This window comes from Rhineura floridana, chromosome 3, assembly GCF_030035675.1.
Source record: "Rhineura floridana isolate rRhiFlo1 chromosome 3, rRhiFlo1.hap2, whole genome shotgun sequence".
NCBI lineage: Eukaryota > Metazoa > Chordata > Lepidosauria > Squamata > Rhineuridae > Rhineura > Rhineura floridana.
This window is the reverse complement of record NC_084482.1, coordinates 187,367,410-187,393,661: the sequence shown is the minus strand read 5'-3', so window position 1 is coordinate 187,393,661 and position 26,252 is coordinate 187,367,410. Positions and strand designations below refer to the sequence as shown.

Sequence of the window (26,252 nt, the reverse complement as noted above, 5' to 3'; positions counted from 1 at the left end):
CCAAATGTTATATAATCCACAGAACATTCTTGCTAGATCTAAGAATCTTGGAGAGACATAATAGGGGAGGAGGGCATCAGACTATAAAGTCTGTAGCGCCAAACCATTTGGGGCTTTATGGGGTTTCTATTTAAGTGAATCAAAACCTGAAACTGGGGATGGAAAGATCAGTCAATTTCAGTTCTCTCCGTTTCTCATTTTCCAGTCTCAAATTCAGTTCTCCACATTTCTGTAGCAATTTGTGATTTTTTAAATTAAAAAATCCCAATGATTTTAGTGCAAATTTCTCCTGATAAACACATTTTTGCCAGCAATTTTGATTAGTATACACATTTTTGCAAGCCATTTCTCATCATATAATTCATTTTTGTATGCTGTTTTCACTCATATATTCATTTTATGCACACTTTCCCCTAATATATACATTTTTGTAAACATTGTTTGGCTGGCAAACTGTATCGCAAAATTCAAATAAGTGCAGATTTTGAAGGATGGCTGTGTTTCAGTTCCCATATTGTTTCAGAAATGGAAAATTTGATAGATTCACTTTCAAATATGAACTGAATTGAAATTCTTACCCATGCCTACTTGGAAACCTAATTCAATGATAATCAGCATGGAGCTCTCCAGACATTTTGGGACTAATGCTCCCATCTGTAGTCCAACAACACCTGGAAGTCACCACAAAGGTTACTCCTGCCCTAATTTATACATATGATGTACTTGCTATGCAAAGTATGCTTTCTGGGTTGTACGTAAAAGTCATACACCTGAGTTAAAGAGCAACACAGTAATACCTCAGTTAACAAAGCAGATGTGTTCCTGGATGTTACTTCTTTAACAGAAACTTTGGTACCAGAGGTGGGAATAATATGGAAAGAATAGGGATAAGTTTCTACACCCGCTCATAGATAGTGGGAACAGGTTCAACAGGACCTTTTAAGGGTTCCTGCCCAGCACCCACCCGCTCCCCTCCCCTACTCCTCCTCTGAATGGTATTGGATCTTTCCCTCCCCAGCCCTGGGAAAAATGAAGAGATCTCTTTAATGCAAAGCAAACACACCAGCTTTTTAGTTTCACCCTAGCAAAGCAAAGGCACAGGCTGGTCAGTTTCATCTTAAAGCAAAGGCATGACAGGCTTGAAAGTTTATCCATACCAAAGCAAAGCTGGTCAGTTTCACCTTTTTAAAAAGACTTTGTTAAAAGAACCTCCCTTCCTGAAGGATTTGTTCACTGAGGTATTACTGTAGTAAATATGTTGACTCAGAGGTCCTACACAGGTCAGTGAGATTTATTATTCTATGAGTGTGTTGAAAATCACAGCTTTATAGTGCAACCCTATGCATATCTGCTCAGAAGTAAATCCCACTGTATTCAATGTGGCTTACTCCCAACTAAGAGTGTTTAGGACTGCAGCCATAATTTTTCAAAAATTCCTTGACATGGTACCAAAATAAGGAAGAGGCTTGTATCTGGTTCATTGTTGTGTATACTAACAGCAAACTCATTTTCCATATGTCAGTTCTGATTAGGGTTGCCAGGCTCAGGGCCTGAGAATGATTCTGTATCTTTAGGAAAAGAGAAAATTTAGCCAAGTGCAGGTGTTCTTGCAACACTGTAATGGGAAATGCCACAAGGTGAAATTCTCCCTTCCCCCTGCACAACTTTTAAAGATACAGAAGACCTCTTGGTTGCCAGGCCCAGCCTAGTTCTGATATGGCCAAAACAGCACCATCTACACACGAGAGGGAGGTATCAGAAGTATTTGGGAAATGATTTTATTTTTATTTATTTAAGACACTTAGATACCACTTAATCATTTGCATTTCTAAGTGGTGTACATAAAAAGAAGCCATACAGAAAAAAAGCAATAAAACAATAAAATCATAATAAAAACAAATACTATCTTAAAACTGTCTGCTGGACTAAGAAAGTTTTAGTCACATGCCTGAAGTTTAACAAGGAGGGTGCCTGTCTAAACTCAGTTGGAAGGAAGTTCTGCAGCCTTGGGCCCACTACATTGAATGCACAAAATTGGGTGGGGGGAGCTTATGGGGAGACCCTCCCAGTAGTCCACTGAGGACTGAGTATGTTCAGTAGTAATGGAACATTTATGTGTCCATTAGGGAGGGGACATAGAAATGGAATGGAGCGTTCTGAAACAGGGTCTGGTTGGCTGGCTGGAACCCTGAACAGGAGCACTTAATGCTGCAGCATTTTGTTTCAGACCCAATTTCTTGTACTAGGAAGTCTTAGTTTACTTAACACAAAACTCCTGTACTATCAGATGGAGGGCTTGCTATTTATAAAGGAAGTCTCCAGAAGGGTGTGTGTAAATGTAAATGTTGGTGGGTGGAGCTGGTGCAGGCAATGTCTGTAGCTCACCCGATTTATTGGACATCCTAAGCCATTGTCAGTATTCCAGAGAGAGAAAGGAGTTTTAATTCTCCTCTGTGCATACACCAGATTAATTCCACTTATTTATGTGGGATGGCTGCTTCAGAGTAAACAAGGTAAGGAATGTGACCTCAGCCCTTTTAACCTTGAGCAGGAGTTAACAGGGGTGGGTTTCACATAAAAAACCTGTTTTTCTAGAAGTTACATGAGCTAAGACCCCATTTTGGCATCTAAATTAGGAAAACAATTCCAACCTATGCTCTTAAAGACTTCTGGACAAAAAGGCTTTGTGTTTCTCCAAGACTCCCTGAAGGTTACTGTGTGTCAGTGCTATTGGTTGCTAGGTGATGTTTATCGGGAGCTATTCCTGTGGACAATGCTGTTCATGGTTAGAGGACTTTTCTTCCTGCAATAGTACTTATGAAACTGGAATTTTTGCACTTGATACCCTGAGACAAATACTGCTGCTCACTCCTAAGATGGTTGCAGCAACCTTGGCAAACCTTTTTTTTCCTTCTCCCTGCTGACTTACCAGGCATGTCATGTTCCATAAAAGTTTCTTTTCAAATCACAGGAATTCTGCAACTTAATATCACAGGCAGTGCAATCCTCTTATCCTGAGATATGAAGGGAACACGTAGGTTCTCATAGGCCTGGTCCTAGAAAGCTGGGGAGATCTGGACAGTCCCGTTCATTTACTGAACAATCAATCCCTTACTTTACCCTTGCTCCTGCTAGTCTATTGGGAACCAAGCTTCAAGGTTGCCCTGCTGAAACTGGGTGATGCACAGCTGAACTAACTGGACTGCCCAGGCATCATTAGCTTAAGCCTTCCAGAAGCATCTGTAAAGGGAAGCAGAAAGGGGAGGTTGGTTCCAGGGCAGCCAGAATATACATTGCCAAAAAAGAGTCAATGCATCACACACAAAAAGAGGGTCCCAATTTGCATATGCCAATGCATATGTATAGATGCACATTGAGAAATAATTACTATCGTTTAAATAGAAGTGCAATACATTTCATCATAGTGGGGGAGACTGTGACCAGGTGACCTGCTCTGCCTGCTCCATCTACTATTCAGGTGCTAATTGTTGATGGACAACGTCAACACCCCTGCTCTCTCCTCTCCTCTCTAAAGGAGGATGCATGGTCACCCTATGTCAGAAGCTCTTGCTGTTATATTATATCTATATTTCACTTTTCCTCCCAGAAGCTTAAGATGGTGTACGTAGTGCACCCCTCTTTATACTCACAGCAACCCTGTGGGGTAGGTTAGGCTGAGTGAGAAATGCTGGTTCCTGGTTCCTTTTGTGAGTTTTATGGCTGAGTGGAGATTCCTACTCGAGCACTCTTAACCACTATGCTACAAATGCCACAATGGCTCCATAATAGTGTACAATTCTGAGCTCTAGATTGCTGAATCTCCCCTGATTATTTTCCCCTTTGCTTTCCCTTGCCCCTCCTTCTTCTGTGAACTCCTTCCCAAGCCTGTAATCTGCCCAAAATTCTGTCATTTCTTTGCTCACTTTCTGCTTGTTTGCTTCTGTTTATTTATTTCAAACATTTCTATCCCATCCCCTTTGATTCAAAGGGCCAATAGTAGGCACTTACCCTTTGGAATTCCCTTCCCTAAATATTAGACAGGCGCCATTGGTGTTATCTTTTCGGTGCTTACTGAAGACCTTCCTCTTTCAACAAGCCTTTTAAGTAGAGTAGAGACCTTGTCCCAGTCTGCCTCTGTGCTGGAATTGCTTTTTTTAGATGTTTTTAAAGATGTGTTGTTTTAATATGTTTTAAAGTCTATTTTTAGAGGGTTTTTACTGTTTTTGTTTGCTGCCCTGGGCTCCTGCTTTATTATCATCATCATCATCAACAACAACAATAATAATAATAATATTTCCAGGGTGACTTAAAAATAACTAATAAAAATCCAGAAAGGCAGTGGTAAAAACAATCACAGTGGGGATGGCAGGGGTCATCAGAGGTTAAAAGGCTTGGGGAAAGAAAAAGATATTTGCCTGGTGCCCAAAAATATTAGCAAGGGCAAAAGGTAAGCCTACCCAGGGAGAGCTTTCCACAAGCAAGGTGCCGTAACTAAAAAAGGTCCTCTACCTGATAGACATCCTCTTTTCTTCAGATGCTTATGCTCTGACTCACACCTAAGAGTACCTAATCAAAGGTTCTCTAACTCAGCCCTCCAGATGTTTTGGACTACAGCTCCCTGGAAGGCACCTGATTGTGGTAGGCTGCTCCAATTACTTTCAGGTCAACAAAGAGTGATGATGTTGGAATGGTGACCTTATCAAGGCAAACTTCTATTTTTTCGACTCGTCCATTTCTTCCAAGTCAAGAGAGTTCTGTCCATTAATGCCCAAGTCATGTTACACTGCTAAATGTTGGGGTGAGCCACCTTCACTCCCTGACCTATTAACAAAGTGCCATCGACAGTCCCATTCACATGGTACTTCTGGTTGGGGTGGAGCCCTAGCCCAACTATGTCTCTTTATATGCATGTTTGCCATTACAGCAATATCAAAATAGAATCATAGGAGCCAGAACTGGGGCACCAGCAGCCATTTGGAGCAACAGAGAAAGCTATGGGAGCATTGGTGAGAGAAAATGAAAAGATAAAGGCCTGTGGGATGGAGAAAAGTTTTTAAAAAAAGACTCACAGAGAAATCCTAAGTATAGGAAGCCAGCGTACTTTATTAAATTGAAAATGGACGGCCTTCAAGTCGATACCGACTTATGGTGACCCTATGAATAGGGTTTTCATGGTAAGCGGTATTCAGAGGTGATTTTACCATTGCCTTCCTCTGAGGCTGAGAGGCAGTGACTGGCCCAAGGTCACCCAGTGAGTTTCATGGCTGTGTGGAGATTCAAACCCTGGTCTCCCAGGTCGTAGTCCAACACCTTAACCACTACAACAACTGGCATAATTTACCCCTGTTCCAAACAGTTCAGGAGCAGGGTTACTACTGGCTGAGCCAGCCCAAGCCTAGCAGCGGGAAAAGAACCCTGTAAAACAGAGTTTGATTACCCACTCTGGCATAAGTTCTCCCAGGTTGCCAGGTCATGTGACTGAGCTGAAAGAGGTTTGGAATAGATGGAAAAGACCTCTAAGCAGTTTACAAAAAACATTAAAATTATCAATAAAACAGTTAAAAGCAAGTAATCAAAACATATTTAAAACAATTAAAACCAGGGGTGTAGTCATCCAGGGTCATGGGGGGGGCATAGACCCCTTACTTTTTTGGGAGCAGGGTTCCAGCCAGATCCCTATGTATGAGCCAATCAGCATGAAAGGGGAGCATGTTGGCCACTGAGAAGAATTCTTGTCCTTTCATGCAGATGGAGCCAATCAGAATGAAAGGAGGTTAATCAGCCAGCTAACACACAGCCTCTCCTTTCATGCTGATTGGCTTCTTGGGATGGAGACAACATGGAGAATAAGGGACATGAGGGAAAGAGGGCGTGGTTGTGAGGGGGCATGATGTGACTATCATGAAGGGATCCTGCACTTCTGATTTGGCCACTACACTACTAATTAAAACAGCTACTAACTAAAAAGATTAAATCAGGGTTGATGAAGCAACCCTCAAAAGGTGAGGTTTGATTTGGCCCAGGGAATGCTGGTTCCTGAATATGGATATTTGTGATTTATAAAACCAACACCAAATATTGTGACAAAACAGAAGCATGTTCCCCCTGTTAGGACTTCCCTTATTATCTGCAGGTAGAGTGCAGGGTCTCACTTGGCTTGCTGAATAATGCTTGCTGGCTGAAAGACACTTTGTACAGTGCTTCTGGCCCTATTTGTATCTTTATTAAATATCTCAGCACAATGAGAATAGCTGTTTCCATGGAGGAGGACATCTCATGCCCATTTCTTTTTATCAGTTTCAGACCACATATCCGAAGGAAATATACACATTGCTTGTAAAAGCACGCCAAAAATTTCCTCTCTGCAACACAGAAACTGATCCTGAGTTTAGGTGAACTAAGGTCGCATCCACACCATATATTTTAAGCACATCTAATGCACATGGCTCCCCCCAAAGAACTGTAGTTTGTTAAGGATGCTAGGAATTGTAGCTCTGTGAAAGGTAAACTACAGTTCCCAGGATTCTGGGGTGGGTGGGTAGGAAAGCCATGTGATTTAAATGTGCTTTATATAGAGAGAGTGGATGTGATTTATTTTTTGCTGTTCTTAGAGCACCATAAATGGTCACATATGTGCCTTGAGAAACTCGCCATTCAACTGAGTGGGAAACAAAGGGAGAGGAGAGAATCATGGCTGGCCTTACCATTAGGTCAGCTGTGGAGAATCTCAGTCCTGGGAGCCACATTTAGTCCTTTAGGCCTTTCTATATTACTATTATTATTACCAGCCCTTCACCAGCAGGTCCCAGAGCAGCTTAGTTTAAAATTCAATATTGAAAACAATTAAAACAAATTACAATCATAGGAATAGGGTGCGTCCTGAAAACACACGGGTGTCAAAAGCCAGGGTAAAGAGGTGCATATTTAGTATTCACCAAAAACTGCACAGTGAAGATGCCACACACACCTTTTGGGAAAGAGAGTTGCATGACACAGATCAGGGGTCCCCAACCCATTTCCCATGGATGCCATGGTGCTCACAAAGGCCTTCAATGGCATGCCCTGCAGGTAGCCCAGAATCTGAACTTCCATTTTTGTAAAAAAGTAAGTCTCTAATCCTTCTGGAAAAAAGGGTATGGAGCAAAATGTAAAAAAGTAAGTCTCTAATCCTTCTGGAAAAAAGGGTATGGAGCAAAATGTGCAGGTACCCTTCAAAGTAATTTCTGTAAAATGAGCCTTCTGTTTGTCAGTGTTATTAACCAATGAGTGAAGTCAAAGCTGTGATTGATAAGCGAGTTGTTTGGACACCAGGCAATAGGAAATCCTGGGATCTTAAACAGCTGCTGTTTTGCAATCCCTTTTCGTGCACTTTTCGTGCTTTTGTCTTTTTCCTAGTAGTCTTTGGAATCTCCATTGTTTGCTCTTCTGTTTTTCCTAGCAACCAGAATGCATGGGTTCATCTGAAATAAGGTAGTGCCTAGAATTTTTTTTCTGCAAATACTACTACACAATAAGTGTGGGTGAATGTTAAAGAATCCTCCTCCCTCTAGCAGGAAAATGTGAAAATTTTGCAAAGAGATTTAGGCATGCTTTCTGCTTTGCAGGAGCTAAAGATCAGGGACTCATTAAGAATTCACTGTATTGTTAACTTACACTACATGTCTACTCAGAAGTAAGTCTCCTTGTGTTTAATGGGGCTTACTTCCAGGTAAGTGGGTGCAGGAAGGCAGCTTAGGTTTTGGTTTAGGGTTGGCATTTGGAAAACAACAGCATTCTTGTGCCTTTAATAGCAGCATGCCAGGCAGAAATTTGACAGATCAAGCCTTTTCTAGTATGGAAATACAATTATTTGTATTTGTCTGTGTCTGTGTTTTGTTTAATAATATGTTTTTAACCCTTTTTGTTTTTAAAGATGTTTTTAAAGCTTTTTAAAAATGTTTTTAACGTTGTTTTGTTTTAATGTATTTTAAGGACTTTTTATGATGTTTTAAAGTGTTTTTAGCATTTCTGTTTGCCGCCCTGGGCTCCTGCTGTGAGGAAGGGCTGGAAATAAACAAACAAACAAACAAATAATGGGAAAAGCTTCACCATAATTTTTCTTTAAGTTGCCGCCCTGGGCTCCTGCTGTGAGGAAGGGTAGGATATAAATTAAACAATAAATAAATACATTTGTGTTATGCAGAGCTTGGAAAAGTTACTTTTTTGAACTACAACTCCCATCAGCCCCAGCCAGCATGGCGCTGGCTGGGGCTGATGGGAGTTGTAGTTCAAAAAAGTAACTATTCCAAGCTCTGGATGCCATGCCCCCCATGGTAGCCATTTTGTGTTATGCCATGCCCCATAGCAGCTATTTTGTGACTGGTGCCCCAGCACTCTCACAAAATTTTAAATGTGCCCTTGTATTCAAAAAAGATTGGCAAACCCTAGGCTACGATATTGGCTAACGGCTACATTATTGGTTACTAGTCTGTTTCTGAGTACAGTTCAAAGCGCTGATGCTTAGCTTTCAAGCCTTACATGTCTTGGGACCAGGGTAGTGGTAGTGGGTAGTGGGTAGTGAAGAAATGCCTACCTCTTGCAGAACAGTCTGTCCATATACTGAGATCCTCATCACCACTTGAGCCCCCCCCATCTGAGTGCTTTTGCTGCTACGAGTGAGGTGGGTGATGACTGAGGAAAGAGCCTTCTCAGTAGTGGCTCTCCGTTTATGAAATACTGTCCCAAGGGACACTTGCCTGATGCAGGTGAAGATCTTATTTCCCCAGGCACTTAAATTGTTAAAAACTGTGATGAGTTTATTGCTGCAAGTTTTAAAATCTATCCATGTCTATTATTTTTACTATGGTGTGCCACCCTAGGTATATTTATATGGAAGGGTGATCTAGACTTTTTAAATACACAAATAAATACCGAAGGGGCTGACCTATGACAAAGTTAATGAAACACAAGGACAATGGTGGGCATGTGTGGAGAGCACCCAACCGTTTTATTATTCTCTTCTATCAAAAATGATCTTGTAACTTGTTTTTCTGAGAATGAACGTTTCAAATTTCCTGTAGAGAAGGATACAGCGTGACATGAGGTGGCGTGACACCACTGAGTCATCTGCTTAAAACTGTTGCAGTGAATGACAACTCCCCCCCCCCGGAGCAAGTTAATTAACTAGCTTCAAATCAGGATATTACAATGAATTTAATAAAATGTGCTCCTGTGATGTGTGTGTGTGAGTGTGAGAGTGAGAGGAGAGAGAGAGTGTGTGTGTGTCTTGACTGTATTTGCTGCTAAGAGTACAGTGGGGAGATGAACAAGATATTATTATTTGAAGTAGATATTACATCTCCCAGCTTTTGTGCCTGATGACTGACTCACTAAATAAATAAATGGTAACACATACATATCAGAGCTGATCGTTTTCGAACTTGACCAGTTACCAGTCTCTTTCCAGGCTCAATTCAAGGTGATGGTTGTTATCTTTGACACTGCAATCCTGTCCACATTTACTCAGAAATTGTGCCTAAATGGGGCTTACTCCCTAGTCAGTGTGTTTAGGGTCACAGCCCTAAATAGCCTGGGACCAGATATACGAGTCTGCTTGAGAAATCTGTTCAACCATTGAGGCCTGCTTCTCTATCTCCCTGCCACCTGAAATGAATGTGTATGAAAGATAGGGCTGGCCCTATGATTAGGCAAAATGAGGCAGGTGCCAGGGGTGGCAGTCATCTCCCCACTATTTCTCGATTCCCCTAAGCTGTGAAATGGGTGGGGTAGGGCATCTGCTCCTTTTGCTTCAGGGAGCATAATATCTTGGGTTGGCCCTGGTAAAGGGACTTTTTGGTTGTGGCACCAAGATTGTGGAACAGCCTCCCAAGAGTGGTGCATCTGCCTGTGTTTAGAAAAGCAGTAAAGACTGTATTGCTTCAGCAAGCCTTTTAGAAGTTCTTTTAGCAATTTCTCCCTCCCCAATTCATGATGTAATTATTTTACTGTTTTCTATCAGCCACCTTATTTATATGAAAATACAGAAAGATGGGATATGAAAAAGATTAAGTATAAACTTCTGCTTGAATAGAAAACTTCACACCTACAAGCAGGCCAAATTAAGTACCCTCCTTCCCTTCTACATGCCCCCTACTAACTCCCCTGTGATTAAGCTTACCGGGATCTTAATAGGCCTTCCTCCTAAGACCTTTAACAGTTTTTCCCGCCAACTATCTCAATTCCAAGAAAAAGTCACCTGCTAAACATTTGCATATCAGGTTCCTTTAAATGACAGAGACCCCATCTGTACTCTGCATTTAAAGCAGTATTACATCACTTTAAATCGTCATGACTTTTCCCAAAGTATCCTGGGAACTGTACAGTTTTCAGAGTAGTTTAACAATCAGCCCCTCATCCCAGGGGATTCTGGGAATTGTAGCTCTGTGAGGGGAATAAAGGTCGCCTAACAATACTCAGCACTCTTAACAAAACTACAGCTCCCAGGTTTCTTTGGGGGAAGCCAATAAGCAAAGAAGGATTGTTAAGAATCTCAGGAATTAATCCAATAATTTCAAATGTGGGAAATTTTTGCATTCCAAAGTTCGCCAAAATTTCATTTCAGTTCTGTTTCAACATTGGACTAACAGCAGTAAATATTTGGCAACCTCTTTTCCTCTTCATTTTTCTTTTTCCTTCCACTTCATTTTTGCCAGCAGCAATAGCTGCAAAATGTATGTTCCACACAAATTCATGCCTTAATGTCTTTCTTGAAAGAGAGTGTGTGATGCCATTGCCAAAGCTTTATGCCGCCTCCCCTACACTAAGTATTAATCATATGATAATTGTCGTACACCTGGCTAGCATAGTCACCATTCAATGCAGTGAATGCAGTCAGTAATCTGTGCTTGCATTCTTGCTTTGATTGAGACTGCTTCAATAAAGCCAGCTGTCACTCTGCACATAATCTAAGTACTAATAATGCAGACTTCATTGCTCCATGGCAGGAGTGTTCTGAATAGATTCAGGCCCATATAAAATAAGTTGTCATAACTATATTATGCTGCTATTCAAAATCTGATCTCATGAACTGGGAAAAGAACTGCAGATAGACTGTGGAGATTAAGAAGTACCGTAATACCTCAGTTAACAAAGTAGATGCATTCCTGGACATTACTTCTTTAATAGAAACTCTGGTATCAGAGATAGGAATAACATGGAAAGAATAGGGGTTAGGTTCCTACACCCACTCATAGATGGTGGGAACAAGTTCAACAGGGGCTTTAAAGGGTGCCTACCTGGCACCCCCTCCCCTCCTTCTCCTCCTCTGAATCCTATTGGATCTTTCCGTCCACAGCCCTTGGAGAAAGCAAGAGATCTCTTTAATGCAAAGCAAACACACAGGCTTATCAGTTCCACCCCAGCAAAGCAAAGGCACAAGTTTATTGTAGCAAAGCACAGTCTGGTCAGTTTCACTCTAAAGCAAAGGCACAGGCTTGAACCTTTAGTCATAGCAAAGCAAAGACAGAATCTGTTCAGTTTCAGGTTAAAGCAAAGGCACAGGCTCCAACCTTTATTCATTGCAAAGCAAAGCTGATGTGTTTCACCTTAAAAAAAGGCTTCCTTAAAAGGAACTTCCATCCTGGAGGATTTGTTAACTGAGGTATTACTGTGTTAAGGTGCATAACACTGCAATCCTATGCATGCCTACTAAGAAGTAAATCCCATTGAGTTCAATTGGACTTATTCCCAGGTTAGTAGGTATACAACGGCAGCTTACATTACTAGCCAGAAGGAGACTTATGGTGGTATTCAGTGCTAGTCCTATTTAGGGTAGACCCACTGAAGTTGATAGACATGACTTAGGATCATTATTTTCAATGGGTCTACTCTGAGTAGGACTTAGTAGGAACTGCCGGACTTATTTCTAAGTAGAAAAGGCCACATTCACACCATACATTTATTCCACTGTTATTCCATTTTAAACAGTCATAGCTTCCCCCAAAGAATCCTGGGAACTGTAGTTTTTTTCAGGGTGCTGAGAGTTGTTAGGGGTCCCCTATTCCCATCACAGAGCTACAATTTCCAGAGTAGTTTAAAAATCAATTTTCCTCTTCTTGAACATCTTGTACATGAATAGACTCTGTTCACCCGGCTGCAGTGAATGCATGCAGAGCAGTAACATAGGAAGCTGTCTTATACCAGTGCAGACTTTGTCCATCTGAACCTAGTATTGTCTAATCTGACTGCCAGAATCTGTTCAGGGTCTCTCCTATCATCTGCTACCTGAACCTTTCTTTAACTTGTCTGGAACCTGAAACCTTCTGCATGCCAAGCAGGTGCTCTACAATCTAGTAAGTTATGGCCCCTCCTCAGGGAGGGCAGCGGACACACCCTACTCAAGTGGTCAATTCTACATGGCTGAACTATCTTTATATCCTCACTATTTACTCAGGGTGTATCTGTGCTACAAATACAATCAGTTTTATGCCAGTTCAACAATCATGGCTCTCCCCCACCTCAAGACTGAGTAGATGCTGAAAATTATCCCAGATATTGCTAGTCCCTCTTTCAACTATAATTCCCAGGATTTCCTGGGAAGTGATAATGTATAATATTTTTTAAAAATGTCATACTAACATGGAATATGTCTGTTGATTGTTTGATACCAGGATACATTAAAATGGCCTCCCAAAATTCATCACACTCTTTGTGGGTGGCAAAATTGGTGGTGGGACATTTTGCTGAATATTCTTGGGGGAGGAGATGACATTCTCTAACAGTTTTTCTCAGAAAACCCTCTTCTGAGAAATTGTGACTTACTTGGTGTGGAATGTGAAACTCTATTTTTGGATCACATTGGTGGATGAAGGAAGGGATGCACTAAAGAGTGGAAAAACTGGAGGGCTGGAAGGAGTAGGGAACAAACCAATTTCTTACTTCAATGATATTAATATACTATTGAACAGTACTAAAATGGATCCACATTGTGTCCAAAATTCATAAATGAAGAAACTTAGGAGGCCATTTTGCTGAGTATTGTACAAAGAGGAAGCTGGACTAGTTGGTCCTTTTGCCTGATATAGCAAGGCTCTTTTTGATGTTCTCCTTCTTACATTTTCCAAGGAAGGACTGGAATTGTCATTCAGAAGATACTCAAAAAAGTGGTAGTTCTGCCACTCCAAGAAGTGTGAAATGGCAGTTTGAGAACTGTGAAACTCCCTCCCCAGAAAGATGCACCTAACATCTTCATTGCACAGCTTCTTCCATATGCTAAATATACACTACTTTACCTTTATTTTTTTAACATTTTATTTCTTCTTTGCCATACAAATATCAGAACAGTATAAAATAATACATAACACACAACAAAAGAAAAAAGGAGCATTAATCACATTGTTGCATATAAAGAAGTCAATTTTATGTTAATTGCCCTTTTTTAGTAATTGTTCTCTTTTCCACTTTGAGTTTTCCTATACAGTCTTTTCAAAGTGGTCCATGTACACACACACACACATGATGCCCACCGTAAGGTGGTGAGGGGAGTGTCAAAGAAGCTGAGAGCAATGCCGTCAGGAGTCTAGACCAAGAGGCTAGACTCCTAGCAGGGACACCCATGGAGGAATGGTCAAAGCTGAGACACCAGACTAAGATGCATCCAAACTCAGAGGAAGGTGATGGTAAACCACGTCTGAATACCTTTACCACGAAAACCCTATGAACAGAGTATCCAAAATGCAACTTGAGATAGTGCTGGAAGATGAGATCCCCAGGTCAGAAGGCACTCAGCAAGCTACTGGGGAAGAACAAAGGACAAGTATGAGTAGCACTGTGACTAATGACGCAGCTGGGTCAAAGCCGAAAGGAAGCCCAGAGGCTGATGCGCACAGATGTGAAAGGAGAGTCCGGAGTTGTACGATGCACACAATAGGACCATGGAATGTGAGAAGCATGAACCAGCGAAAGTTGGAAATTGTCAAGCAAGAAATGGAACATATCAACATTACAATACTTTGTGTCAGTGATTTAAAATGGACAGGAATGGGACATTTTCAATCAGCCAACTGCAAAATATTTTATGCAGGAAATGAGAAATTAAGAAGTAACAGGTTGCTTTATCAGTGAGAAATGATGTAGCAAAAGCAATTAGGAGCTATAATGCAAGGTCTGAGTGAGTTATATCAATGAGATTTAATGGGAAACCTATTAACATAACCATCATCCAAGTCTATGCTCCAACAGCAAACACAGAAGAGGAGGAATTGGAAAGATTTTATGCAGAAGTATAGGAAGAAATTGATCACACACCAAAACAAGATGTGCTGATAATCATGGGGGACTGGAATGCAAGAGTAGGGAACAGAGAAGAACTAGGAATTGTGGGGAAATGGGGCTTAAAGGATAATAATGAAGCAAGAGAAAGACTTATTGAATTCTGTGAAGCCAATAATTTGTTTCTTGCAAACACATTTTTTGAGCAACCAAAAATAGGACTATACACATGGACAGCACCAAATGGTCAATATAGGAATCAAATTGATTATATAATTGGTAGCAGAAGATGGAGAAGTTCCATACTTTTTGTGAAAACAAGACCAGGAGCAGACTGCAGTACAGATCATGAACTGGTAATATTGAAAATCAGAGTAAAGCTAAAGAAGACCAACAAAGCAATCATAATGCCAAAATACAATTTAAATAGCATCCCAGAAGAATATAAAGATCAAGATTTGAGGCTTTAAACTTAATTGATAGAGAACCAGAAGAACTATGGATTGAAGTCAAAGACATTATCAGGGAAAATGCATAAAGACAATACCTCTAGTTAAAAAGAGAGAAAGACCTCAATGGATGACTGAAGAAACTCTTAAAATGGTTAAAGAGAGAAGGAAAGCAACAGCAAAAGGAGATGGAAACATGGTTAGAACCCTAAATGTAACAATGCAGCAACTATTACGTAGGGACAAAGAGAACTATTACAATAGTTACTTCTTTTCTACTTTTGCCATATTGACTAGTTGTGTAATAGGATTGTTACAATGTGTTATGTTATATTTATAGTGTTGGGATGGTTTTTGTGTTGCTGTTATATTTGCCATTTGTTTTTTCTCTATTATTGTTGTCAGAGCTTGGAAGTAACTCGTTATTTTTAACGAGTTACTTGTAATTCGTTACAATTTTAAATGAGTGGGTAATTCCATTACATTTGGCAAGTAACGGAACAACTAGTAATTTCCCTACTTTTCAGCTGCAACTTTAACGTTTCCACATTAGGTTGGACGTTACTTGGGGGCGGGAACAAGGGGAAGTCAGCTCCTGGCTGTGATTGGTTAACACAAGACATGTGCCTCACACTGATTGGACCTCTGCGCAGACTGTCTCTTCCCTCGTGATCTGTGTTAGGAGGCATGAGGGGAGAGGTGAATAGGCAGGGCCTGCTAGCGTCTGAGAGGAAAAAATGGACGCCGGAGGAAAAAGCCAGGGCAAGGACAACGGAGAAGGCAGCAGCAGAACGGCGAAGAGCTGTGGAGGTGAGTGACGATGATTTGTGTGTGTGTGTGTGCGTGCCCCCCCGCAGCCCCTTCCGCCCCCTGTGGCATTTTTGCCCCCCCAACCCCCCATGGCCTCTTCTGCCCCCCTGCCTCTCCTTGCCTCGTTGCCGCCCCCTCCATCAATCACAAGGCACTTCTGAAACTTTGGCCTACTCAGAGCTTGGAAAAGTTACTTTTTTGAACTACAACTCCCATCAGCCCTAGGCAACATGGCCACTGGATTAGGCTGATGGGAGCTGTAGTTCAAAAAAGTAACTTTTCCAAGCTCTGGCTACTTCTCTTCCTTCCCCCCCTTTTTGAACTCTCCCCCTTGTTCCTATGCATACCTGTGTGCTGTATTTATCCAGACAGAGCACTCCTGCCTTTTAAAATGCCGGCTAGCTTTTTATTGTATATTTATTTGAACTCCATCTTTCTTTTTATTTGTATTTTTGTCCTGTTTAATCACAAGACTGAATTGTATGTGGGACAAAAACTGTCTCAGTAATAATAATAATAATAAAAAAAATCATTAGGCGTATAATAAATGGCTTAAGGCTGATTTTTTTGTTCTTGGCAGAGATGAGGTGAGAAGTAGGGTCCTTGCAGCTCCTCCTCTCAGTCCCCCAGCTCTCAAACTCATGTTCTGTGAGAAAGAGAGAGATTCCCAGTCCCAGAGAGAGATAGACTGTTGACAATCTCTGCTAATATCTATACAAATGTACATAACATGCATCACCTGAACTCACATGATCTAGAGTTACCTTAGATCTTGCAACATTTGCAAATGAGAAGCAATAGGGTTTTATATTAGTTCTGATTGTCTATTGGGCTATCATAGGTTATATGCTTTTTTCATTTTCTATGGCAAAAACTCCAACTTCAGTGGAATTTATGTGATGTGTTCTAATCATTTGAATTTGGCTAATGAATGCTTTATTCTTTCATCAGAACTTTAGCAGTAGTACTAAAATATTAATAAAAAAGAAAAGGGAAAGAAAAAATACTTTACATACATCATTCAGCTGTATTGCTAATTATAGATATAGAAATAAAAGATAAACGGCATTTTGTCAAAAGTATTTTTGTCTACATTTTATACCTCATCCTTGGTTTTCCAAGCTTGGCATGGAATGCTTCTCATACAGAATTAATTTGAAATGCTGCATATTTATTATCATAATCATCATATTCAAAATAAAAAATATATGTACCGCCTTCAAGTTGATTCCAACTTATGGTGACCCTATGAATAGGGTTTTCATGAGGCTGAGAGGCAGTGACTGGCCCAAGGTCACCCAGTGAGCTTCATGGCTATGTGGGGATTTGAACCCTAGTCTAATTTTGTTATCACAACAACCCTGTGAGATAGTAGGTTAGACTGGCCCAGGCAGGGTTATTCAGTGAGCAAAAATGATGCAAATAGGATCTCTTTTAATTGTGCTATCGACCTGCTTACTTCCGCTCTGACTGGGGGATCTTGCAGCATGGGGAAGAGATGGGGGCACATCACAGCTGAAGTTCACCCATATAGGAGCATTATCTCTTGTTTATTACAGAGACGCCTGTTGCAGGTTTTGCTGCTGAGAGCAGCAGTCAGTTAGTGCGGCCACTTGAGTCACAGCTTGTTGATCCTGAGGAGGCAAAACTAGAAAGTGAGGTTCAGAAAGGAGGCCCTGTGCATGAGAAGGAGGAGGGCATGAAGCAGTGCCAGTTGCCCACAGCCACATCTGCAGAACAGCAAGTACCATGGTTTGGCTTTGAGAAAGCTTGTACATTTGTGAGCCAGAGTGGGAAAAATGTTGTTGTACGATGCAATTACTGCCTTCCAAGGATCCAAAATCTGAGATCAGCTGTTTCCTCCTCATCCAATGTGAAGAAACATTTTGAGGTAAGCCTTTGTCATGCTGGTCCTCAAAGAGTGTCCATTGTCTATTTATGTTTAAATTGTGAAGTTCCTCTTCCATTTTTTCTTGGATTCATGCTTTGTTCTTCTTCCTCAGAGAGCACACCCTGAGAAGCTGAGAGCAATTGAAGAAGCAATAAAGGCAAGGAGATGTGGCCTTCCTGAACCAATGCATGACACCCCTCCTCCCAAAATGCTGAAGCAACAGCAGACAACCCTTGAGAGGTGGGGATCTGGCAGGGAGCCTGTCACCCAGAGCAATCTCGACAGGAGAATCATTGATTTCATTGTAGAGGAGACATTACCACTTCAGACTGTGGACAAACCATCATTCATTAATCTGGTTCGCATTGGACTCCCCAAAGATCTCACCATCATATGTGCCAAGACTCTGAGAGACAGAATTGAGAAGAGAGCATGCCACATGAGAGAAACTCTTGCAAACCGAATGGGTGCTGTGGCATATATAGCAACCACTGCAGATTGTTGGACCAATGGCAAGAAGAGTTACTTTGGGGTAACAGCCCACTGGATCAACCCAACTACCCTGAAACGTGAGGTCGGGGCCTTGGCTTGTAAGCGTCTGAAGGGGCGCCATACATACGATGTCCTTTCAAAAGCACTGCATGATGTACATGTGCAGTACAGGATCCACAACAAAGTTATGTGCACTACTACAGACAATGGCTCCAACTTTGTGAAAGCGTTCAGAGTTTTCATGGCCAAAGAACCAGTGGAAGCTGCAGGCACCAGTGACGATCATGGTGATAACCAGGAGGAGGAGGAGGCTGAGGTGGAGTTTGTGCCTATCTGTGAGATCCTGGACACAGGACCTGAGGCAGAGGAAGAAGCTGCAGACTCAGGAGAGGATTTTGTTTTACTACCACACCAGAGATGTGCTAGCCACACCCTCAACCTTGTGGCAACACAAGACATAGAGGCCATGCTTTCTGACTCCTCCAAAAGTAGTCTTCTTGGTCCTTTCAAGAAACAATTTCGTTCCTTGATGGGAAAGTGCAGCAAGTTGTGGTCCAAGCAGAACCAGTCAGCCCAGATTGCTGAGTATATCCATGCACAATGTGGTGTGTATCTGAAGGTACCGAATAAGACCAGGTGGAATTCCACCTTTGATGCGTTGAAGCAACTACATGAGCTCCTGTCAACTGTGCCACTAAAAATGCATGCCATAATGGACTGCTGCTCCTTGTCCAGGATCACAGCTGCTGAGATTGAAGTGGTACAGGAATACACAGAGATTATGGAGCCACTAGCCCAGTCCCTAGATATCCTGCAACGGGAGAACGGCATGTTCATGGGGTATTTGCTACCAACGCTCTGCAATCTGGACCGCAAGTTAGAAGGACTGGAAAACAAACCAGAGATGTACATATACTGTTTTCAGCTGCTGAGAGGTGTGCGCGAAGCCCTAAGAAAGCAGTTTGCAGCTATCTGGGAGGACAAGAGGCTTCTTCTGGCAGCCTGCCTACACCCTCGCTTCAAACTAGATTGGCTGGAATCGTGTCAGGCCACCACCCATACCAACAAGTAAGAACATTAGGGAAGCCCTTTGGGTGGATTACTCCAAGGGAAACGTTGTCTCAAGGGAGGCATCAGAGGGCTTAAGGTGGTAGGCAGGGGCTGGGCCTTTTCTTCCTGGGGCTCCTCATCACAACCTTGGGTTGCTGCAGGTAATCCTTAAGGGTCTGCTGTGCTGCCCCATGAGTGTGGTGACTTGGTCACCTTCCTACCTTCCATGTCATCATCCACAGGCTCAGGCTGGACCCTGAACCAGGGGACATGACAAGCATCAGGAAATGAAGAGCAGATGATGGTTTCCTAACATATATGTGTTAACATATCCTCTCTCTTTCTTAGATACACAATGGAAGACTTGTTGAAAGCTGAAATAAAGATGGGTGTACTTAATGAGGACAGTGATCAGTCTTCAGATCAAGACCAGGAAGGAGATGACTTAGAAGATGACTTCTTTAACTTTCTGCCCCAGGGCAAGAAGTCAGCAGTGGACACTGCTGAGGAGGAACTGGTGAGGTACCTGAGGTCTCCCAGCAGGGAAGTGTCATCACTCCATGGCTTTCCACGTCTGCTGCGGTGTTTTTTGCAGCACAACACAGGCATGCCTTCAAGCGCCGCAGTAGAACGCCTGTTCAGTACTGGTGGCAACGTAATGACTGTAAAAAGACATTCCTTGTCTGACATGCTCTTTGAGCATCTTGTTCTTTTGAGACATAATAGAAACATATTATAAAAGCATTTCAAGTGTAAAATTTGATTTCAAGAGTTGGGGTATCTTCATTGCTTGGGGGGATGTGAGATTCTGTTATGCCATTATGTTAATCTTATGGATAAATTTTTTTATTCTACTACCCCGTGTGTGTGTGTGTGTGTGTGTTTATTTTTAATATTGTTTTAGGCTTCTTAGATGTGCAGCAGCCAAGGCCAGCACCTTGTAGGAGTTTTTTTAAAAAAGTAACTGAAATGTAATTGTAGTGATTACTTTTGAGGAAAAGTAAAGTAAACAGTTACTTTCAGAGCAATTGCAATTGTAACGGTAATTACTACTTTTTTGGGCCAAGTAATTGTAACTGTAATTTATTACTTTTTAAAAGTAATCTTCCAAGCTCTGATTGTTGTATTATTTTGCTTGAAATTGTTTTTGCCATTGTTTGACTTGCTGTAAGCTATTTCATATGCAATCTGTTTTTGTTTTCCTTTTTGTACTTCACTTTGAGTCCTAATTTTGGAAAAAAGCAACTAATAAATGCTAATAATAATAATAATGATAATAGTTATTGTATAGAAATAGAAGAGGACAACAAAAAGGGTCGAACAAGAGCCCTATTCCAAAATAGAGACATTAAAGGGAAATTTAAATCAAGAGTAGAGATGTTGAATAATCAACAGGAGAACACACTGACTGACCAAGATAAAATAAAAGGAAGATGAAAGCAATACACTGAAGAACTCTATAAAAGAGATGCCAGGATGACAGATTCATTCATGGAGGAACTGTATGATGAAGAACCAGAAATTTTAGATTGTGAGGTGAAAGCTGCTCTTAAAATACTTGCAAGGAACAAATCACCAGGAACAGATGACATACCAATAGAGTTGCTACAAGCTACTGGGACTGAATCTGTTCAAATTTTGACAAACATTTGTCAACAAATATGGAAAAGAAACTAATGGCCCACAGACTGGAAGCATTCAATATACATCCCAATTCCAAAGAAAAGGGATCCCAGGGAATGCAATAATTATTGAACTATTGCCTTACTGCAAGTAATGTTCAAGATTCTACATCAAAGGCTCTTACCATATATGGAGCGAGAAGTGCCAGAAGTCCAGGCTGGATTTAGAAATGGAGGAGGTACCAGAGATCATATCACAAACATATGTTGGATAATGGAACGGACCAAGGAATTTCAGAAGAAAATCACCCTGTGCTTTCTAGATCACAGCAAAGCCTTTGACTGTGTAGATTATAAAAAACTATGGAATGCTTTAAAAGAAATGGGAGTGCCACAGCATCTGATTGTCCTGATGCGCAACCTATACTCTGGACAAGAGGCTGTAAGGACAGAATACAGAGAAACCAATTAGTTCCCAGTTAGAAAGGGTGTGAGACGGGTGTATTTTATCACCCTGTTTGTTTAATGTATATGCAGAACATATCATACAGAAAGCAGGATTGAATCAAGATGAAGGAGGTGTGAAAATTGGAGGGAGAAATATCAACAATTTAAGATATGCAGACACCATAGTACTAGCAGAAACCAGTAATGATTTGAAACACATATTGATAAAAGTTAAAGAGGAAAGCACAAAAGCAGGACTACAGCTGAACATCAAGAAGACTAGAGTAATGGCAACAGAAGATTTATGTAACTTTAAAGTTGACAACGAGAACATTTAACTTGTCAAGGATTATCAATACCACTTGGCACAGTCATTAACCAAAAGGGAGACAATAGTCAAGAAATCAGAAGAAGGCTAGGACTGGGGAGGACAGCTATGAGAGAACTTGAAAAGGTCCTCAGATGCAAAGATGTATCACTGAACACTAAAGTCAGGATCATTCAGACCATGGTATTCCCGATCTCTATGTATGGATGTGAAAGTTGGAAAGTGAAAAAAGCGGATAAGAGAAAAATCAATTATTGAAATGTGGTGTTGAAGGAGAGCTTTGCACATATCATGGACAGCAAAAAAGACAAATAATTGGGTGTTAGAACAAATTAAACCTGAATGTCACTAGAAGCTAAAATGATGAAACTGAGGTTATCATACTTTGCACACATAATGAGAAGACATGATTCACTAGAAAAGACAATAATGCTGGGAAAACCAGAAGGGACTAGAAAAAGAGGAAGACCAAAAGAGATGGATTGATTCCAAAAAGGAAGCCAGAGACCTGAACTTACAAGATTTGAACAGCATGGTTTATAACAGATGCTATTGGAGGTCACTGATTCATAGTGTGTACACACACACACACACACACACACACACACACACACACACACACACACACACACACACACACACACACACACACACACACACACACACACACACACACACATTGTTGTTATATGCCTTAAACTCAATTACGACTTATGGTGAATCTGTACCATATCTATATTTAGTGGTTAGTGTTGTACTATGACCTGGGAGGTAAAAGGTAAAGGTGTCCCCGCACTTGTAGTGCGAGTTGTTTCCGACTCTTAGGGTGACGTCTTGCGACGTTTACTAGGCAGACCATATATATGGGGTGGGATTGCCAGTTCCGTCCTCGGCCTTTCTTTACCCCCCAGCATATGCCGGGTACTCATTTTACTGACCACGGATGGATGGAAGGCTGAGTGGACCTTGACCCCTTTTTACCGGAGATTCGACTTCCTCCTTCCATTGGAATCGAACTCCGGCCATGAGCAGAGCTTCGGCTGCGTTACCGCCACTTACCACTCTGCGCCACGGAGACCAGGGTTTAAATCCCCACACAGCCATGAAGCTCACTGGGTGATCTTGCGCCAGCCTCAGAGGAAGGCAATGGTAAACCACCTCTGAATACCGCTTACCATGAAAACCCTATTCATAGGGTTGCCATAAGTCGGAATCGACTTGAAGGCACTCCATTTCATTTTTTAATTTTTTTTCATTTCCCCCCATACTGTTCTATTTTGATAGGAACAGGTTTTCCTTTTTTTAATAATTGTAACTGTTTTACTCTACTGTTTTACTGTTGTAACCCACCCTGAGGCCTTATGGTGAAAGGCAGGTGAGAAATCCTATAAATACATACACACATGATTTTAAAAGAATTGTCAGAAAATGCTTTTCTGAGAAATTTCAGCTCACCCCTATTTGAAACCAAAGGTATTTCTGTGTACACATGAGATCCTGGATGATTTCTCAGAATGCATCACTACACAAGACCACTGAAAAGATGAGTATCTCTTGGGTGTCAGGCTAAGAACTTGTGAGATCCAAAACATGGATATCCTAACCCAAGTGCTGGTGAGTAGCTTTGAAGCCCTCTAACATACAAGGGCTGTTATGTCACTACTGTGGCAATGGCTTCAAAGGAGTTTGTTGTTTTATTTTTAGTGAGAGAAGCCATCAACATCTGGCAGCAAGATCTGTGACCTGGCACCCAGCCGGAAAGCTTCTCAGGTTATAAGTACTGCCAAATCATTGACTGCTCACACTCACTCAGCTCCTTTAAGTTCTCTCCAGCTTTATAAACAGGTAAATGGCTTCATGTCACAACATGGATGAGACATCCTTAGCACAGGGCGGGATATTGCAAAGGAAGGGAAAAGAGGATGATGCTAATGGAAAGAAAGTAGGGTTGTCAGGTTCTTGGCCTGAGACTGATCCTGTATCTTAAGGAGAAGAGAAAGTCAGCCAAGTGCAGGTGTTCTTGCAACTCTGTAATGGGAAAAACCACAAGATGGAATTCTCCCTTCCCCCTGCACAACTTTTAAAGATACAGAAGACCTCTTGGTTGCCAGGCCCGGCCTTCAAAAGGTCTTCTGTATCTTTAAAAGTTGTTCAGGGGGAAGGGAGAATTCCACCTTGTGGTTTTTCTCATTACAGAACACCTGCACTTGGCTGACTTTCTCTTTTCCTAAAGGATCAGTCTCAGGCCACGGACCTGGCAACCCTAAAAGAAAGGCAATTCCAAGTTTAAAGGACAGGAAGGGCCTTAGGAGTGGGCATGCTGGGTGATTTCCCTGGCTCCTCAGCTGAAGGTTTACTGCCTGCAGTGAGCTAGGACCAAAACAAACACACACACATACACACACACACACACACAAAGTAGTAAGTGTCTTTAACCTTTTCATTTTTTTTTTGTATATAAAATGCTACAGGTTATTTGGGTGCTAACTACAAAATGAATTTCCGTCACTTAAGTTTAAAGTATGTTTGTTTTTCAGTTTCCAGTTTGACACCATCAGTTCCAGCCCAGTGGTTGCCAGTGTGGCACCCTGGACACAATGACACTTTTCAGATCTTCCCCGCTGGCTGGTGCCCACAAAGCCAATGGGTTGCATTCATCTAACTTCGTATAAGTATACGCAGAGTAGGCCCACTGAAAGTAATTACCACGGCCAGCTTAGGTCCATTAATTTCAATGGGTCTACTCTGCATATAAGTTAGATGAATACAACCCATCATTTTCAACATTGAAGGAAACAATGGGGTTGGCCTCCTACTCTCTCCAACCATCCTCTCTTAACCCATTGCTCCATTTGTGTACCAGCATGAACTATAATAGCATTTAAGCCAATATGAACTGAAATTTCGCAGAGAAGAATTTTCTGAGAAAAACTAAGGGAATTTCACTTCCCTCACAAGAATATTCAGCAAAACCCACCCACCCCCATTTCACCGCCTACAAATAGCATGGTGAAGTTTTGAAGCCCATTTTCGTGCAGTTGTCTTTCTTTTCTTCACATTGACTTTAAGCCCTTCATAGATTTTTCCCTTTGTCAGCCAGCTGCAGTGTCTCCAATTTGTCCTTCCTGTCTCCTGCTCCATATACAAAGATGTGTAAGTGAGGCATCTGCTTATATTTTAAGTGATGCATAAAGATATTACCTATATTCCCTGACCTCAACACGCAGTAGTTTTCAGTTGATATCACATGGCACAATGTTCTTCAAAGCACTGAGTGCTTGTTATTGTAATGTTGCATTACTGATCTTCTAATTTTTCGAGAGAGAGAGAGAAATCCATAATTTGCATGCTGGGAAGTAACAGGGCAAGCAAGTTCAAGAGAGGACAAGCTGGGAACAGTAATGCTCATGTGAAGTTTGTGGCGGGGCTTAGCAAAATGAACAACAAGCCTAAATGGTTTTTAATAGCAGAAAAGTTATGATTTCACATTAACAGCAGACACAATGCCTCATTAATGAGCTTCATCATGGTATTATGTTACCATGGTGTCACAACATGTGCCATGACTAACAGCCAACAGGCCATTTGGCCCCCTGGCCAGTTTCTCCTTTTACATTGTCCCCGTGGGTGCCAGACCAGTAGAGTACAAGTATTTTGGATGTTGGTTTGATAAGCTTTGGCTAAAGAATACTGTGTTCTGTAAAAACACACACCAGAATGTATGGGTCTTCAGGTAGCATCAAACGGTTAAAAAAATGGGTGCCAGCCATAACTCAGATTCCAAAACTGGGGTACCCCCACCAAGACGTCTCTCCCATATTACTGCAGCACAAGTAAGTATATGTCTGTCATTGTGTGTGTGGCTTCTGCGTGACCCCACCAGGCCTTGTTTTGTTTCCATGCCTGAGGGAGAGGAATCCATCACTATCTGCTGGACACATTTTTATTGCCCGGGCAATGCAACTGACCATGCCAGCAGACATATGGAAACAATAAAAATATTGCACTGCCATCTGCTGGCTGTGCATCGCTAGCAGGCCTTCAGACATCGGAGCGGATAAATGAGTACACCTTTTATTTTATGCCTGCCATGGAGGCCATTAGTAGAGCTCAGTTCATACAGCCAGATTTTTGTGTCTCCTTTCCCAAACAGCAGCCCTTTTCTCTCCCTGAAAAGCCATTCCTGAGGGACTGGGAACCCTCTGGAAGTGCAGGGGGCTGCTTGTTGGCAAGAAGTAGAAATATGAGATACGTTCTTCAGAATTGGAGGACCATTGCTGTAAGCAGCTTGGATTAATTTGCATCATCATTATTATTATTATGCATTCATGATTTGTGTTCATGATGCTTTGGGATGGATATGTGTGATCCTGTTTTTCAGTACTGTTTGAGACTGCAAAGGTTTTGGGGTGGACATACTGCTCCATTTCCAATCAGTGCATGTCCCATAGCTTCTGACTAAAGTCCTGTAACTTTTCATCCCACAAATGTTCTTGTTTATTTTTTGTCCTGCTCTTGTTGTGCTGTAGCGCAACAGTGACTCGCCAGACAGCAGTAACGTAGCATCATTGGGGAAGCATTGCAGAACAACTAGAAAAGAATGGTCCAGTATAAATCCACCACTAATGCACTATTATTCCATGAATGGCATGTTGCAGAATAAACCTGCAAAAATCCCTAGTCTGTAGGGGTCCCTAATCAGATGGATAAATTACCCTGGACTGGTGTCTGGACATGGTTGTGGGCTGAATGAAGGCCAATAAACTGAGTCTGAATCCTAGAAAGACTGAGATGCTGTGGGTTGGTGGTTCCCGAGTTTGGATAATTGGTCAATTGCCTGCTTTGGATGGGGTCATACTCCCTCTGAAAGAGCAGGTTCATAGTCTGGAGGGTGCTCCTGAATCCATCTCTGTCAT

General features: G+C 41.6%; 1 protein-coding gene across 4 annotated transcripts in view; it reads right to left on the bottom strand.

Annotated features, from left to right (window-relative positions):
* The window catches only part of FAM107A (family with sequence similarity 107 member A), a 97,620-nt gene that overhangs the window by 53,624 nt on the left and 17,744 nt on the right, over nucleotides 1-26,252 (bottom strand). The window contains exon 1 of one of the 4 annotated variants that reach the window (XM_061618761.1): nucleotides 2,930-2,992. The exons of 2 other annotated variants lie outside the window; for them this stretch is intronic. In XM_061618761.1, coding sequence (XP_061474745.1) covers nucleotides 2,930-2,941 — 12 coding nt within the window. In that variant the 5' untranslated portion in view covers nucleotides 2,942-2,992. Of the gene's footprint in view, nucleotides 1-578; nucleotides 597-2,929; nucleotides 2,993-26,252 lie in introns of those variants that run through there. One more of the 4 variants, XM_061618765.1, reaches the window with a different exon arrangement.